An 18,462-nucleotide genomic window follows, 5' to 3' on the forward strand; every position below is an offset into this window, starting at 1 on the left:
TCTTTGCATCTGCACTGGCTGCAGAAGTAATACCAAAAGGTTGGAGGGTGGCAAATGTCATTCCTTTGTTCAAGAAAGGTAATAGGGATATTCCTGGAAATTAAAGATTAGTGAGTCTCCTATCAGTGGAGGACAAACTTTTGGAGAGGACTCTTAGGGACAGGAATTACAAATATTTGGAGAAGCATAGTCCAATTAGAGATAGTTAGCATGGCTAAGTGTGACACAGGCAATGCCTTACAAGCCTGATTGATTTTTTTGAGGAAGTAACAAAACAAATTGATGTAGGTAGAGCAGTGGATGTGGTCTGTATGGATTTTGGTAAGGGGTTCAACATGGTTCACTTGGTAAGCTCATTTAGGAAGTCGGCAGGCATGTGACCCAGGGAAACTTGGTTGTGTGGATTTTGAGTTGGCTTGCCGACAGAAGGTGGACCATAATTAGTAGTGTTCCACAGATATCTGTTCCGGGGCCCAACAATAAGATATTGATAAGATGCAGAGCTGGGCTGAGAAGTGGCAGATGGGGTTCAATACAGAGAGGTATAAAGTGATATATTTTGGAAGGTTGAACTTGAAGGAAGAGTACAGGGTTAATGGCAGGATTCTTAAAAGTGTGGAGGAACAGAAAGATCTTGGGATCCATGTCCACAGACCCCTCAAAGTTGACGTGCAAGTTGATAGAGTGGTTGAGAAGGCATATGGTGTGTTGGCCTTCATTAGTCGAGGGGTTGAGTTCAAGCTTTTCAAGGTAATATTGCAACTCTATAAAACTCTGATGTGTTGATTTCTGGTTGCCTCATTATAGGAAGAATGAGGAAACCTTAGAGAGGACGCAAAGGAGATTTATCAGGAGGCTTCCTGGATTAGAGGGCATGTCTTCAGAAGAAAGGTTAGGCGAGCTGTGGCTTTTGTCTTTGGTGTGAAGGAGGACGGTCAGAGCTGTGTAAGATGACAAAAGGTATATATATGGACAACAAGCATCTTTTTCCCAGGACAGCAAAGGCTGATATGAGAGGGCATAATTTAAGGCGATTGGAGTTAAGTAAAAGGAGGATACCAGAAGTAGGTTTTTCACACAGAGAGGGGTAGGCACTGCTAGGGAGGTGGTAAAGGCAGATACATTGAAGAGACTCAGGCATATTGAATAAAGAAAACTGGATAGCTATGTGGAAGGGAAGGGTTATACTGATCTTGAAATAGGTTAAAAGGCCGGCACAAAAGCTGTGAAATTCTATGTTGTATGTATGGCTTCTTAGGGTTTCAAAACATTATCAGTAATGAGTTAGAAGAATCTGTGGCTTCTGAGAAAGATGAAAACTTGCAGAAATTTTCAATGCACCCAAATTATTTCAGTTCTAAAGATAGTCCATGCAATATTCATAGGAAGAGGTACAGTCGACGTTTCGGGCCGAGACCCTTCGTTAGTCCTGACGAAGGGTCTCGGCCCGAAATGTCGACTGTACCTCTTCTTATAGATGCTGCCTGGTCTGCTGTGTTCACCAGCAACTTTGATGTGTGTTGCTTGAATTTCCAGCATCTGCAGAATTCCTCATGTTTGTGTCGTCCATGCAATATTTCTTTTTTTCAAATATTTATTTCTTGCCTGACTTGAACCATTTACTTGGATCTTCTGCATCCATCTTTGCCACTATTCAAATCCAATGATTCCACTGCCAAATATAAACCGATTTATGAAAGAAAGTACAACTATCTTTGTAGTTTTAAATAAGCTTGAGCAATTGAATAAACTGCCTTGAATTACTACTAAACTAATCAAGATCATCTGAAATTTCAAATTTATAATATAATAAATTATATTATAATCCCTTCAAAAGTTCAGACTCAATATATTTCAGTACTCCATGTATGTAAATCACATGGACACCTTATTGTTCAGCAATGCTTATAAACATTAGTAATGAAGAAGTTTGGAGTCCTGAACAAAAAGGTTCAATGAACAGAGAAAATAGCATTTTAATTTAAGTTAATGTATAAAGTTCTGTGGGGAAAAATAATTAGAGTTATTGTGCAGTACATCCTATTTCTATTCCTTTTTGGTCTAAGTGCAAGAATGTATAGACTAAAGTAGCCTTTGTGGAATCAGTCACTGAAACTAGGCAGCTGGTGATACAAGTTATTCTTTACAGGGAAAGGAAAGGACAACATTTGTTCACTCTGGAGTAGAGAGTGGTAATGTCAGTCAAGGGTCCTGATCAGCAGTCAGGACTGAGTCTCTCCGTCACCTGCTCTACCAGTCTGTTGTCGCCAGTGCATTCTTCTGTGTGGTGCTGTGCTGGGGCAATGGCATTAACAGGCTCAATAAACTGATTAGAAAGGCTGGCTCGGTTATAGGAGCCAAACTAGACATGCTGGAGGCTGTGGTAGAACGAAGGACCCTACGGAAAATCCTGGCAATTTTGGACCATGTTTCTCACCCTCTGCATGCCACCTTGGCTGAATAGAGGAGCACTTTCAGTAATAGGCCAAGACAACAGAGCAGCTCCAAAGAGCTCTATATAAAGTTATTCTTACCCTCAGCCATTAGGCTCTATAATGAGTCAACCTATAGCTGGGGAAGTGATGGCTCCCTCTCCTCCCCTCCCCCATAGACTGTTATTAACCTCTGCTTACCAGAGCTCTGTTTACCACAACCTGCTATCGCGGACACCTTGTGCAATACTTATCTGAACAGTATGAATGTGCATCCCATACTATATAACACAACAGTATTTCTTGCACTACCATTTTAACAGAGTGACTTGGAAATCTTGTACACCGTATTTTTAAGGTAACTTATTTTTTCTTTCTTACTTCTCCTAATATTTGTATATCTGTGCACTAGTAATTGCTACTGTGACGTTGTAATTTCCTTGGAATCAAAAAAGTATCTACCTACCTATCTATCTAATCTGAATAACGGATCATAAGAGGATCAAGATGTCCTGATTTTCCTCTTATTCCTATGTGGGAAAGTTGTCCCCATAAGCTTCAAGATTGCCACCATCGTGCCAGTGCTGAAGCATTCCAGTGCCACAGGTCTGAATGACTTCCGCCCAGTTGCACTCACCCCCATCATTGCAAAGTGCTTTGAGAGACTGGTTCTATCACAGCTGAAATCCTGTCTGCCCACTACCCTGGACCCCCATCAATTTGCCAATCACACCAACAGGTCAACAGAGGACGCCATCTCCACAGCACTTCACTCTGCCCGATCCACCTGGACAGCCCCAACTCTTACGTCAGAATGCTGTTCATTGACTTTAGTTCGGCATTCAGTACTGTGATCCCCTCCAAGCTGATCACCAGACTTCACCAGCTTGGTATCAGCTCATCCCTCTGCAATTGGACCTTGGACTTTCTGACTAACAGACCCCAATCAGTTAAGATGGACAACCTCTCCTCCTCCACTCTCACCCTGAACACAGTCGTGCCTCAAGGCTGTGTGCGGAGCCCTCTTCTGTACTCCCTCTTCACCTATGACTGCGTTCCTGTACATGGTTCTAACTCCATAATCAAGTTTGCAGACGACACCACGCTGGTTGGCCTGATCAGAGGGGATGACAAGACGGCCTACAGGGATGAGGTCCAGCACCTGGCTGCGTGGTGTGCCGACAACAACCTGGCCCCTAACACCCAGAAGACCAAGGAGATCATTGTGGACCTCAGGCATGCTAGGAGCCACACTCATGTCCCCATCTACATCAACGGAGCTGTAGTGGAGCGTATATCAAGCTTCAAATTCCTTGGTGTCCACATTTCCGAGGATCTCACCTGGTCCCTGAGCTCCTCCATCCTGATCAAAAAGGTGCATCAGTGCCTTTATTTCCTGCGGAACATCAAGAGAGCTCACCTCTGTCCCAGGATACTGATAGACTTTTACCGCTGTATCATTGAGAGCATACTCACCACCTGCATCTCAGTGTGGTATGGCAATTGTCCAATATCGGACCTCAAAGCACTCCAGCGTGTGGTGAAAACTGCCCAGCAGATTATCGGCACCCAATTGCCCACCATTGAGAACATCTCCCATAAACGCTGCCTGGACAGGGCAGAAAGCATTATCAAGGATGCATATCACCCTAACCATGGACTTCTTACTCTCCTCCCATCCGGTAGGCGCTACAGGAGCCTCTGCTCCCGCACCAGCAGGCACAGGAAGAGCTTCTTTCCTGAGGCTGTGACCCTGCTGAACCTCACATCACAGCGCTAAGCAGTATTGCACCCATATTGTACTGTCTCAGTATTTTTATATTTGTGTGCTGTAGCACTTACTTTTTATTCGCAATTTTGTAAATAACACTATTCTTTGCATTTCTGGTTAGATGTTTCTGCATTTCATTGGCTTTGTATCTGTACTCGGCACGACAATAAAGTTGAATCTATCTATCTATTAATATGTTATTCATCGTGCGTACCCTGTCAGCTGCAGGTGGCACTGCTGATGGCCATTCTCTCCAACAATTATATACATTTTCAAGGTGACTGGAAGAGCAAAAAAGGAGTCAGCATCACATTCATGGGGTTATATAATATTAGGCCTCGTCACAAAATAAAAGGTATAAGTTCAGCCTAACCAAAGCCTCATTGTCTACAGCACTAGCCAGTAACCTGGTCCATGACATTCTAGAAGCAATCTATTTTACAGCAACTTCACAAATTATATTCTAATTTCAACTCTGTTATTGCATTCTTTGAAATCTCTTCATTGTATTTGCAGTCAGCTTCCTTAACGTGGTAGAATCTTTGAAATATTTATGTAATGACATAGATTTGCATTGGGTAATCGTTAATTATAGCTATTTAATTAAAACTATTTGATACTGATGTTTTGGCAAGATACAATATCAGCAGGTATGAACATCTCCAAGCACTACTGTGAGCAAAGAAAATCTAATGGGATTCTAAAAGGTTTTAATATGCCTTTTTTCATTGCCAACCAGAGCAAGATGTATCACTGAAACATTTGCAGATCTGGGGCTCTACCTTAAAATTCCACTTTTGTTGAAAATAAAGTAACTCCAACAATGGATTGAAGGGCAGCTTCCGAATGACAAAATGCATCCTTGGAGCCCTTTGCAAAATATTGTCCACATGGGCATATTCCACCGAGGAAACACACTAAGGCAATCTAATTAGAGATATCAAATAAATTGAATGTGGTCTTGCATGTGCCCTGAGCAGCCGAAAACAAAATAAATTACTTCTAAAACATTGCCAAAGTAGCTTTTCTGACTTGTCCAATGCTTTTTTTTTTAACCATGAGCATTCCATTGTAAATCTTGTGTTGATTCACAAAATAATTATGCACAGCATAGGCAACTGCTTACCAGTCTTGCGAATACACAAAACATATCCATCTTTGCAGGATAGCAAACAAATATCCTCACACTTTCACCCATCAATTCCATTTGAGCTGCAGGCACAAAGCAAACTGCCAGCAAAGCCACGATTAATATCATCCTTTGCAATCAGTCTGTATGACAATGCACACAATCGTAATAAAGAGGAACCAAGGGCAATAAGTCACTGTGACCTAGCAGATTTAGTGAGGATTACATTGAACATAGAATAGTACAGCACAGTACAGGCCCTTCAGCCCACAATGTTGTGCCGACCCTTAAACTCTGCCTTCCATATAACCATATAATTTACTGAGATATAACTAGAGAAAAGTTAGGACTGAGTTTTAAGCATTTCAGAGATTCACAACTAAAGGAAAGAGAGTATGAACTAGAGTGGTTAATCATATTAAAGATTATATAACAGGAAAAGAAATCTTAATTTGTAATAAGTGAACACAAACAGAATATATATTGACAGAGATAAAGTATAATAAAGGATCAATATGACTAGTTGAGTAATTAAATGAGGGAGGAAAAAGTAAACAAATTATAGAGAATTACGAAAAAAAAAATCACAAGACATTTCAACAACCTTAAAATTAATAGGCTGGAAGAGCTAAGTAAAAAAAGGTAAGGGCTGGCTTTGTAACTTTGAAACAAAAACACCATGGGACAATTAAGAAAGAAAGGTACTGGACTGGCAGGAATGGATTTTAAAGTTGAAGTTTGAAGAAATCATAAACCAGCAAAAGTTGATTAAAACTTTATAATGATGAGAAAACTTTATAATGATGAGGAACTTCACAGGATATTGAACCTGTGGAATTCGTTGCCATGGACAGCTGTGGAGGCCAAGTCATTTTAGCAGGGGTTGATAGGTTCTTGATTCATAAGGGTGTCAAAGATTATGTGGAGAAGGCAGAGTATGGGGCTGAGGGGGATATTCAATCAATCAGCCATAATGGAATGCTGGCGTAGATTTGATATAAGATATAGGAGCAAAATTAGTCCATTCAGCCCGTCAAGTCTACTTCGCCATTCCATTATGGCTCAGCTCAGATCCCACTCAACTCCATACACCTGACCTCGCGCCATATCCTTTGATGCCCTGACCAATCAGGAAATGATCAACTTCCACCTTAAATATACCCAAGGACTTGGCCTCCACCACAGACTGTGGCAGGTCATGCCACAGATTCACTACCCTCTGGCTAAAAAAATTCTTTCTTACCTTGTTCTAAAAAGTCTCCCCTCAGTTTTGAGGCTGCACTTTCCAGTTCTGGATACCCCCGCCATAGGAAACATCCTCTCCACATCCACTCTATCTAGTCCTTCCAACATTCAGTAGTTTTCAATGAGATTTCCCCCCCCCCCCACATTCTTCTAAATTCCAGTGAGTACAGTCTCCAAAGCTGCCAAACACTCCTATATTAACCACTTCATTCCTGGAATCATCCTCGTGAACCTCCTCTGGACTCTCTGCAATGACAACACATCCTTCTTTCTGAGAAATGGGGCCCAATACTCCAAATGTGGCCTGACTAGTATCTTATAAAAGGTCAGCATTTTCTCCTGGCTTTTATAATCTAGCACTTTTTTCCATTATAATAGCAATGGCACTCATTCCTGCTCCCTGACGCTCACCGACCTCTGGCCCACTGCTAGTGTCTTGCAGAGTGAAGACAGACACAAAGTCCTCATTAAGTTCACCTGCCATTTCTTTGTCCCACATTATTACCTCACCAGCATCATTTTCCAGTGATCCAATAATCAACTCTCATCTCCCTTTTACTCTTCCTATAACTGAAAAAACTTTTAGTATCCTGCTTTATATTATTGGCTAGTTTGCCCTCATACTGCATCTTTTTCCTTCTTATAGCTTTTTTTGGTTGCCTTCTGTTGGATTTTAAAAGCTTCCCAATCATCCAACATCCCACTTACTTGCGCTACCTTATATATCCTGTCCTTGGCTTTTATGCAGTTCTCAACTTCCTTTGTCAGCCATGGTTGTCTACTCCCGCTATTTGAGAGCTTCCTCCTCTGTAGGACACATCTATCCTGTGCCTTGTGAACGATACCCAGAAACTTCAGCTTTCTCTGCTCAGCCATCATTCCTGCCAGTATCCTCCTTCAATCCACCTGGGCAAGCTCCTCTCTCATGCCTCTGTAATTCTTTTTATTCCATTGTAGTACTGATACATGTGGCTTATACTTCTCCCTCTCCGATTGCAGTAAGAATTCAATCATGTTATGATCACTGTCCCCTAAAGGTTCCTTTACATTAAGCTCCCTAATAAGAACTGGGTTATTACACAACACCCAATCTAAGAAAGCCTTTCTCCTTGTAGGCTCAAGCACAAGCTGTTCTAAAAAGCCATCTTGTAGGCATTCGACAAATTCCCTCTCTTGCGATTCAACTCCAACCTGATTTTCCCAATTTCCTTGCATATTGAAGTCCCCCATTACAATTGTGTTATTACCTTTGTTTTATGCTTTTTCCAGCTCGCTTTGCAATCTCAACCCCACATTTTGGCTGCTATTTGGAGGCCTATATATGATTTCCATAATTTTGTTTTTTACCCTTGCGGTTCCTTAATTCTACCCACAAAGATTCAACATTCTCTGACCCTATGTCACCTTTTTCTAAAGATGTAATTGCATCTCTTACCAACAGAGCCACTCCACCACCTATGCCTTCCTGCCTCTCCTTTAAATACAAAGTATATCCTTTGATGTTAAGCTCCTAACTATGGCCTTCTTTCAGCCATGACTCAGTGATGCCCACAATGTCATACCGACCAATCTCTAATTGTGCCATGAGCTTGTCCACCTTATTCTGAATGCTACGCACAGTTAAATACTGTAACTTCAGTCCTGCATGCTTCAACCTTTTGAATTTTGCCTCTGTGCTACAATTTAACTCTTTGCTCTGTCTGCATTTGTACCCAATCATTTGCTTGTCCTTTCTTATATTCATGTCACATCCATTATCTACTTGTAAACCTGTTTCCTCATCCTCAGCTCTATCATCCTCATTCCCATCCCCCTGCCATATTAGCTTAAATCACTCTCAGTGGCTCTAGTAAACCTGCCGCAAGGATATTGGTCCTCCTCGGATTCAAGTGCAAACTGTCCTTTTTGTACAGATCCCAATTATCCAGGAATCGGAATCTGAATCCCTGCCCCTGCGCCAATTCTTCAGCCACACATTGATCTGCCACATCATTCTATCCTTATCCTCACTGTCACGTGATACAGGCAGCATCATGAGATTACTACCCTTAAGGTCCTGCTTCTCAGCTTCTTTCCTAACTCCCAGGATTCTTTTTTAAGGACTTGCTCCCTTTTTCTGCCTATATCGTTGGTACCAAAATATACCACAACTTCTGGCTGCACACCTCCCCCCACCCTTTTCAGGATATTATGGACACGTCCAGTAATATCACAGACCCTGGTACCTGGGAGGCAAACTATCATCCATGTTTTCTTTTTGCATCCAGAGACTCATCTATCTGTCCCCTGACTATAAAGTCCCCTATTACTGCTGCCATCCTCTTCAGTTTCCTACCGTTCTGAGCTACAGGGCCAGACTCAGTGCCAGAGGCACGGCTGCTGTTGCTTCCCCCAGGTGGGTCCCCACCGTGCCACCCCCCCCCCCCACAACAGTACTCAAAATGGAGTACCTATTGTTGAGGGGGACAGGGATGCTCTCCAATATCTGACTTTCTCATTTCCTCTCCTGATAGTCACCCAGTGATCAGTCTCCTGTAGCCTTGGGGTGAGATTTCCCGGTAGCTCTTGTTCCACATTCTTGAACAAGCTGAAGATCATCGGGCTGCAGCTCCAGTTCTTTAACACGGTCTGTAAGGAGCTGCATCTCGATGCACCTGGAGCAGATGTGGCCATCGGGGAGGCTGGAAGTCTCCCGGAAATCTAACATCCAGAACAGAACACTGGCTCTGTAGACGTACACCCTATTCTCTCGTGATTTAAATAAGAAATAAGGAATGAACTCACCGACTTACCTTGCCTCCACCTGTTTTCATCGAAGCCTTGTTGAGTCAAAGCCTTACTACTCTGCCTCAGACTACCCCAACGATGACCGCTCCACTGGCATTACCCCTCTTTTATAGAGACTGGATTTTAAAGATCTTCACCGGAACAGGCAGGAACGCTTCTGTTGCGTCTGTGCAGTATTCCAACCAATGACTCCCGTCGGTAAACTTCCTTCTTATAGTCTCATCAAGTACTTTATAGAAATAGGCCACCAGTAAATATGAGAACAAAAATATAAGACCTTTTAAATTACATTAAAAAGAGAATGGAATCAGTAATGGGGAGGAACAAATGGTGGAAATATTGTATAAAAGTTTTGTAATTGGCATTGTCATACTAGAATCAGATTTGTTATCACTGATACGTGTCATGAAATTAGTTGTTTTGTGACAGCAGTACAGTGTAAAACAAAAATAATTAAGTTTAAAAAAAAGATTGTGCAAAGGACTAATATCAAGCTCTGCATCCTGTTAATGTGCTGTTGCAATATACAACCTTCCACACTATCTACAACTCCATCAACATCCTCTTCCACTTTCTTATTCATGTCATTTAATAAAGTTACTAAGTGCAGGGGTTTCAGAACAAATCCCTGAAGAACATCACTAGTCACTGATCTCCAGGCAAAATACACTCATCCACCCCTGGTAGTGTGTTTCATTCACTTACAACAACCTGTATTTAAAAAAAAAACTACCTCCATTATTCCCTCTATACTTTCCTCCAATCAACTTAAATTATGCCCTCTCATATTAGCCATTGCTACCCTTCGATAAAGGTGCTGGCTATCCACCCTATCTGTGCCTCTTGTCATCGTATATACTTCTGTCACGAGACCTTTTATCTTCTGTCACTCCAAAGAGAAAAGACTTGACTTGCTATCTTAATAAGACATACTCTCTAATCCAGGCAGAATCTTGGGAAATCTCCTCTGCAACCTCTCTAAAGTTTCCTTCTTATAATGAGGTGGCCAGAACTGAATACAATACTCCAAGTGTAGTCTAACCGGAGTTTTATTGAGCTGCAACATTGCCTTGTGGTTCTTGAACTTAATCCCTCAACTAATGAAGGTCAACACACCATACACCTCTTTAATCACGCTATGAAATCGCATGGCAACTTTGAGGGATCTATAGACGCGGACCCCAGTATCCCTGGATTCCTCCACACTGCTAAGACTGCTGCCATTAACCTTATACTCTGCCTTCAAGTTCAAACTTCCAAAGTGTATCACTTCACACATCCCTAAATTGAACTCCATCTGCCGCTCTCAGTCCAGCTCTGCTTTGTATCAACGTCCTATTGCAACCCACGACAACCTTCTACTATGCACAATACCGCCAACCACTGGACCGGGGAGTAAAAGTGTGATCACAGTAGCCTCAACCACTCCTTGAGAACAACTGAACCTCACAAAGATGCCTATGTTTTGTACATATGAAAGAAATTTTTTTAAACAAAGGCTTTGAAGAATTCCATTTTCAAATTGTTTTGAATCATACACTCAGTGGCCACTTTAATAGGTACACCTGTACATCTTATTAATGCAAATAACTAATCAGCCAATCGTGTGACAGCAGCTCAATGCATTCAAAGTATGCAGGCATGGTAAAGAGATTCAGTTGTTCAGACCAAATGTCAGAATGGGGAACACACACACAAAATGCGGGAGGAACTCAGCAGGCCAGGCGGCATCTATGGAAAAAAATATAGTTGATGTTTCAAGCCCAAAACTTCGACTGTACTTTTTTCCATAAATGCTGCCTGGCCTGCCGGGTTCCTCCAGCATTTTGTGTGTGTTGCTCGGATTTCCAGCATCTGCAGATTTTCACCTGCTTGTGGCCAGAATGGGGAAGAAATATAATCTAAATGACTTTGACCTTGGATGTTTGTTGGTGCCAGACATGGTAGTTTGAGTTGTAACTGCAGGTCTCCCGGGATTTTTATGCACAAATATCTCTAGAGTTAACAGAGAATGGTGCAAAAAAAAAAACAAAAAGAAAAATCCAGTGGGTGGCAGTTCTATGAGCAAAAATGCCTTGTTGATGAACGAGGTCAAAGGAGAATGGCAAGACTGGTTCAAGCTGACAGGAAGATGACAGTCGCTCAAATAACCACACATTAAAACAGTGGAGTACAGAAGGGCATCTCTGAAGTGGATGGTCTACAGCAACAGAAAACCATGAACATACACAGTGACAACTTTATCAGGAACCCTTACTAACAAAGTAGCCACTTGGTGTATTTAGCATTTTTATATGCTTTCCCAGGATGTGGACCAGTGTTTGCAGCATTAATTGTCCATTCCTAATTACCCCAAATTAAGAAAGCAATAATAATCAGCCACATTGGGTGCTTACTGATGTCTGAATTATTTTCATGTTATACATTGCGCCATTTATAAAGGTTAGAAACAGATAATGAGATTTTCAGGAGTCACGCCGTGTAGCAATCAGAGTATATTTGATGCTTTTGAAATTCCAAGACAGTTGTGATCAACCACAAAAAGTTATTTTAACTTTCATATTGATAAAGATTGTGACCATTAAATGATGTGCATATTTGCGCTGCTGTTACCAACCACAAGGAAATAAAGATACTCTTAAAGATTAATGATCTCCACTGAAATCCATAGCACATTGAAAATAATATTTTTACAATGTTTACCTCATGCTCTAGTGCCATAAGAAACGTCAAGATAATCCATTCAATGACAGATCTCCATACAGAACAGATTTTGGAATTGAAAATGATTTCCAGCAAGCTTAAGAGCAGGATGGTATAGTAAGCTCTGCAGATTGTACAAGCATTGTAGTTACCAAGGTAACAGGTTAGATATCATATTTTCCTATTTATATTGTGCTCCACACCATGAATTATTATTTATTTAGAGCAATCCATCTTGCATTTTTCCTATTTCACACATAAGGTATCCCATATAGCACTAGTTTAAATCTCTTATCTAGTTCTTTGAAAATTTAAAGAATTATGAAGAGAACCATTTTAGGTAACACATTTTCTATGTTGCTGTGTGTGCTGTTGTTTGTATTTTTAATTTTCATGTCTTCACTTTGCATTTTCTCCTCAGGGATCAAAGACTTCCCGCTGGGCTGATCCAGATCACTTTGCACAACGCCAGACCTGCATGAACACTTTTGCCAGCTGGTTTGGCTTCATGCCTCTCATTCACTCACAAATGAGGTTGGATCCTATTCTTTTCAAAGACCAAGTCTCCATCCTGCGCAAGAAGTACAGGGAGATTGAACGATTATAGAGGCTCACTGGACTGTTGTACTTAGAAGCTTGTGGGATTTGCCTGATTTTAAAACCCCAAATAACTCTTGATGATGCTGTAGTGTCAAACAACAATCATGGCAACAATATTATTCAACCTTCTGGGGACCAAACAACAATGACCTTTGTGCAGACTAAAAGATTGGTGCGAGATTGGCTTTTGTCCCCAATCTTATTAATGTCTTATTTTGTCTATTTGGACTGAAATCTCTGACAATCGTGCCTAATCTTTGCAGATTTTAAGGATAAACAGCACATAGCAAATTTATGGTCAAAGAATATACATTTTCTATTTAAAGCTTGCAAGATGATTGGGAAGTTCAGCTGAATACAAATTAGTTTTCTTTTTGCTTCTTTGTCTAATTGTTGCATCTTACGTTTTAATTATTTCCATGTGTGGCATTTGTATCCTGGTCAAAAATACATCCAATGAGAACATAAAAGAATATTGTGCATCAATTAAATGTCATTGCAGAACATGGCAGGTAATTTCAAGCAATTCTCAATAATGCCCGGTGTTGTCTATTTGCAATTGTACATCAGACTAGTTTGAAAAAAGCAAGGTGAACAGGTATTGATGGCTGACTTGTACCAGGTAAATTCTAAGTTGGATAAAACCATTACTCTGGAATAACAACGTTACATGAAAATATTGCCACAATCAGAATTTGATACACTAGTGAACCAGAAGCTGAAATCAGTATCAAATAACATTATAGTTTGATATAGCAATTACTATTCTTAGTATATACAATTTACAGTATTTCTTGCTTTGTGATCTAAGTAAGTACAATGGATAAACCCAATAGGAATGTCCTGCAGCCCTCTGCTTGCAGTTTCTCATGGTTCCACATCAATAACATGCTGAAAAATTAGCGGAACCCTGGGAATGCAGCTTAAAAATAAGTACATCATAAATCCAAAGTGAACAAGTCAGGTTTGAAAATGCATGGTCCAAGGCTGCTTTTGCTAACAGAGGTTCAGTACCCTTCATCCAAAATTCCAAAATCAAAACATAGGGTGATGCAAAATTATGTGAGACAGAGTTTTTCCACTGAGATTGGGTGTGACTACAACTAGAGGTCATGGGTTAAGGGTGAAAGGTGAAAAGTTTAAGGAGAACATGAAGGAAAACTCGCCTCAGAGGGCCATTAGAGTGTGGAACCAGCTTCCAGCGCAAGTGGTGCATGCATGCTCAATTTCAACATTTGAGAGAGGTTTTGATAGGTACATGGACGGTAGAGGTATGGAGGGCTATGGTCCGGATGCAGGTCGATGGGAGTAGGCAGTTTAATTGGCTCGGCACAGACTAGATAAGCTGAAGGGCCTGTTTCTGTGCTGCACTTATCTATGACTCTATGGAAACGTCCAAAATCTGAAATTTTTTTGAATGCTGACATGATGTCACAAATGGAAAATTCCACAAGGCACTGGGAAGCTTCACAGACAGTTTGTGCATCACAGGCAGATCTGAGAAGTGATGTCACATATGTAGGTAACAGAAGTTAATGAAAAATAGAAAAACACTGCATAAAGAAAAGAATGAAGACCTCAGTCATGTATTGAAGGAGTGGATTCATCAGCGTCAGAGTGAACATATGCTGCTTAACGGAATGCAGATCATGAAACAAGCAAAGATCTATCATGACAAACTGAAACTTGAAGGCATTTGTGAATATTCAGGCTGGTTGCAGAAATTTAAGAAAAGGCACAGCATTAAATTTTAAAGATTGATGGTGATAAAGCGAATGCTGATCATGAAGCAGCAGAAAAATTCATTGGCGAGTTTGCCAAGATCGTCGCTGATGAAAATCTAAAGTATAAGACAAAGACTACATACCAGTAGCACATAAACTTAGAGTCAGATATGATGGCAATTCCAAAATCTGAAATCCAAAACACTTCCGGCCCAAGTATTTTGGATAAGGGGTACTCAACCTGTATTTGTAACGATGAGTTTGTCTCGGTGACTGGTTGTTGGCGAGCTGCGAGATGTTTTTCATTCTTTCATCAAAGCATGTAGATTAACTTTATGAATTTATTCTGTCTGTCTCTCTGCAAAACCTTTCAAAGAAAAATACCCACAAGATTCATTTTAAATTTGGTTTTACTGATAGGTGATAATACTAGGAAATAAATTCAATACATAGATGGCACTTTATGATGCAACTGGCTTTTCATTATGAATGTATATTATACCCAAATGCCAGTATAAAGCATCCACATGATCATTTTGCTTTATCATTGACAAAAAGATTTATCATTGCTATAATTGTACCTCTCATGAGAAATTGTTTCCTTAATGCAATAGAAGTAACAGTTATGACAAAAATGTATCATTACAAAGTAATAATTCTATGACAAAAATGTAGCATTACTGATAGAAGTCCAAACGCATGGTTTTGACCAAAGTATCGACAATCCTTCCCCCATTCCACCCCCGCCCCCGATACTTCTCAACCCACTGAGTTCCTCCAACAAATTATTTGTTGCTTCATTAGTGATAGACTTTTGGTTTAATTTGATCAAGTATATACATTTGCATAAAAATCATGGAGCAGCAGAAAAAGTTGAAGTTCACTTTACTGGGTTGCTATTACACCCACAGCCTTATATCAATCATGTGAAAATTACATTGGTGGAGGATATATTCAAGAGAATTTCTTCTGTAAAATGTATCTTTGGAGTAATCTGTAGGTATTAATAACCAATTGTCTTTTCATTTATCAACAGTAGCCAATGGGTCATGTTTACTAAGTTTACATTACTGTAATGAAACGGATAACTAAATTGTTGATTCCAACTTCATTTCCTTCTAAACCTGTTTCCTGAATTATTTGTTAGTTCTTTTTGTCAATCTCAACATTATTTATTGAATACAAATTTAATTACAAGGACCAATGTCCAAAAGTCAACTTTGAAATTCAGTTTACTTTTTTGACTGATGAGATTATTTCCTTTGAGTTGCATCTCTCCAGTAGGATACTGACTGGTAACTTCTCTTGCAATCAAGACAGACAGAATTTAACGGTCATAGCTTTCTGGTCGAATCCTACCACTTTCAGGGGTGGTCTTGGGGACTTCTGGTTTGGTAAATATATACAGTGAATATGGAAATGTGCATGAGAGTCACAAAGGAGCATAATCACCATCATGCTGTGTGCTATTAGTTAAGAATGGAAACATCATTTTAGGTCTCAACTTTTAATACACAAGGATCAGCAGATTTGTGTGGAGTGGGCTTGGTGAGCCAACCATCAAGAGGCCTCTGCAAGCACACTCAGACCAGCAAAGCAGCAGAGGAAAAAGCAGTGCCAAAAGAAACAATAATCTCCAAGCAGCTTGATTACTTCTGCTTCATTAAGACGTTAGCCCCAATCCAGTTCAATACTCCAGCAAGCAAGTGACCTCAGGCCTACTTGGGGACCATTTCCTTACTAGTTAGTTGTCCCACTCCCTCAGTCAATTTAAAAAGCCAAGTAATCAATTCATTGTAACTGCAATGACTGCAAAATAACTTTTATACAGGAATCAGCAATGGCACAGCTTGAGCAAATATTCTGTGCTGCTACATGGACAGTGTGTTTCCAAAATCTCACAAAGGGACAGTTATATCCTGGTACTATGTATATTCTGCATAAGCATGCATTAATAACTCTAACTACAAAGACAAGTAATTGAATACCTACCAATGCAATTAGGTGAAGTCTTTCTCAGAGGCAATCCTTGTAACCCTATTGCTTTATTTTTGGAAAAGCATTTTAAGCTTAAGAAAGATAAACCATGGCTTGTATTTTCACAATTGTTTTATTTTTCTTTAAGTTGTGTTCCTTCCTGCTGAGTATCTTAACCTTCCACTGGCAGGATCTGATTTGTTTTGCCGTTTGAGCTTCCATTTATCAGATCAGCATCCCGAGCAGCAGATCAGTATTGTTTCCTGATTTAATTATGCATTAGTTTTAATATTTTATTCTACGTTGTATGTACATGATTAGCTATTATTGATATTAATTCATTTCAGAATGTGTACAGCTTCTAGTTTCTGAGTAACTATTAATTTAACAGGTTTAGATCAGCAGGGTGTCCATACTTAGTGAATTTTGATGAGATAATTTTAAAATGAACTGGAAACTGAATTAAATTTGGGGTTATTGACAGTTCCAGATTAATTTTTGGAATGACTATAGATGTTTCTTAAATTAGAATATGCACTGCTGCACCCAAGCCAAATGCTGAAATACTATGTTAGAATGGTTCTCAGAAGTCAAAAAAAGTCTCAACATGTTCTTGCACAGTCTGTGCATCTGAGGCATATAAATGATTGTCATTGCAGGATGAGTTTGAGAGCGAATCTCATTTACAGGTATTACTGTACATTTTAACATTTGAAGATACAATCAAATATTTTTCTCACTTAGGTTTTCCGTGACTGCATAACTTAAATGCCACTGTCCATCTCTTGCTTTGGTGAATGTTTTAAGTATTTTCTTGCTAGATTTGTTCATTTTGAATCTTTTATGAGTTGTGCCTTTGTTGAGCTTTATTTCACTGTGGTCTGATTTTATAACATGCTGGGCTATTAGGAGTCCTGACAGATATGCTGTTTGAGATTTCAAAACAAACAATGATTCCCTAAGCCAATTTTAATCCCAGGTGAGCAAGGATGAGATCCATTAAAGAAAACCCTTTGAAATATTGGGTTCCACATTCACATTCTTGCTTAGTCTGGTTTACAGCAGACCTACCATTGCATGTGGTCAAATTGCAGTGCTGAATCAGGAGGTGTGAAATGTAACTCAACTTCCCACTTTGCTTATGTAGAGCAAATTGCAGAAACTTTTTAAATATGGAAACAATAAATATTGTAAATGCCAATTTTCTATATATGACTTAAATTGTTGAAATAAAATGATCTTTTTCTAAATCAAAGTTCAAAGTTCAAAGTAAATTTATTGTCAAAGTACATATATATCACCATATACAACCCAGAGATTCATTTTCTTGCAGGCATTCACAGTAAATCCAAGGAACACAATAGAATCAATGAAAGAATGCACTCAACAGGACAAACAACCAGTGTGCAAATATAAAAGAAAAATAATAAATAAATAGATAAATAAATAAATAAACAAATAAATACATAATAAGTATCAAGAACATGAGATTAAGAGAGGGAGAGGCCTTGAAAGTAAGTCCAAAGGCTATGAGAATAGTTCAATGATGGGGTGAGTGAAGTTCAGAGAAGTTATCTCTTCTGGTTCAAGAGCCCGATGGTTAAACTGTTGCTGAACGTGGTGGTGTGGCTCCTGAGGCTCCTGTACCTGCTTCTTGATGGCAACAATGAGAAGGGAGCATGGCCCGTGTGGGTGCATGTCCACAATGATGGGTGCTGCTTTCCTGCGACAGTGGTCTGTGTAGATGTGCTCAATGGCGGGGAGGGCTTTATCTGTTTATAGACTGGGCTATATCTACTACTTTTCATAGGATTTTCCGCTCAAGGCCATGATGTAACCAGTTAATATACTCTCCACCGCACATGTATAGAGGTTTTAGATGTCATGCCAAATTCTCACAAACTTCTAAGGATGTGGAAGTGCTGCCATGCTTTCTTCATAATTGCGCTTACTTTAGAGCATACTTCACCCAGGGCAGTTCCTCTGAAACGATAACACTGAGGAACTTAAAGTTGTGGACCTCTGATATCCCCAATGAGGACTGGCTCATGGACCTCTGATTTCTTCCTCCTGAGGTCAACAATCAGCTCTTTG

General features: G+C 40.0%; 1 protein-coding gene across 3 annotated transcripts in view; it reads left to right on the forward strand.

Moving 5' to 3' along the window:
- Positions 1–17,598, forward strand: part of LOC140194040 (exostosin-1-like) — a 517,224-nt gene extending 499,626 nt beyond the window's left edge. For all 3 annotated transcript variants that reach the window (XM_072251404.1, XM_072251403.1, XM_072251405.1), the window contains one exon: positions 12,489–17,598. In XM_072251404.1, the coding sequence (XP_072107505.1) occupies positions 12,489–12,674 (186 nt within the window). In that variant the 3' untranslated portion in view covers positions 12,675–17,598. The remainder of the gene's footprint in view (positions 1–12,488) is intronic.
- The last annotated feature ends 864 nt before the right edge of the window (positions 17,599–18,462 follow it).

The sequence above is a fragment of the Mobula birostris genome, chromosome 2, assembly GCF_030028105.1.
Source record: "Mobula birostris isolate sMobBir1 chromosome 2, sMobBir1.hap1, whole genome shotgun sequence".
Taxonomy (NCBI): domain Eukaryota; kingdom Metazoa; phylum Chordata; class Chondrichthyes; order Myliobatiformes; family Myliobatidae; genus Mobula; species Mobula birostris.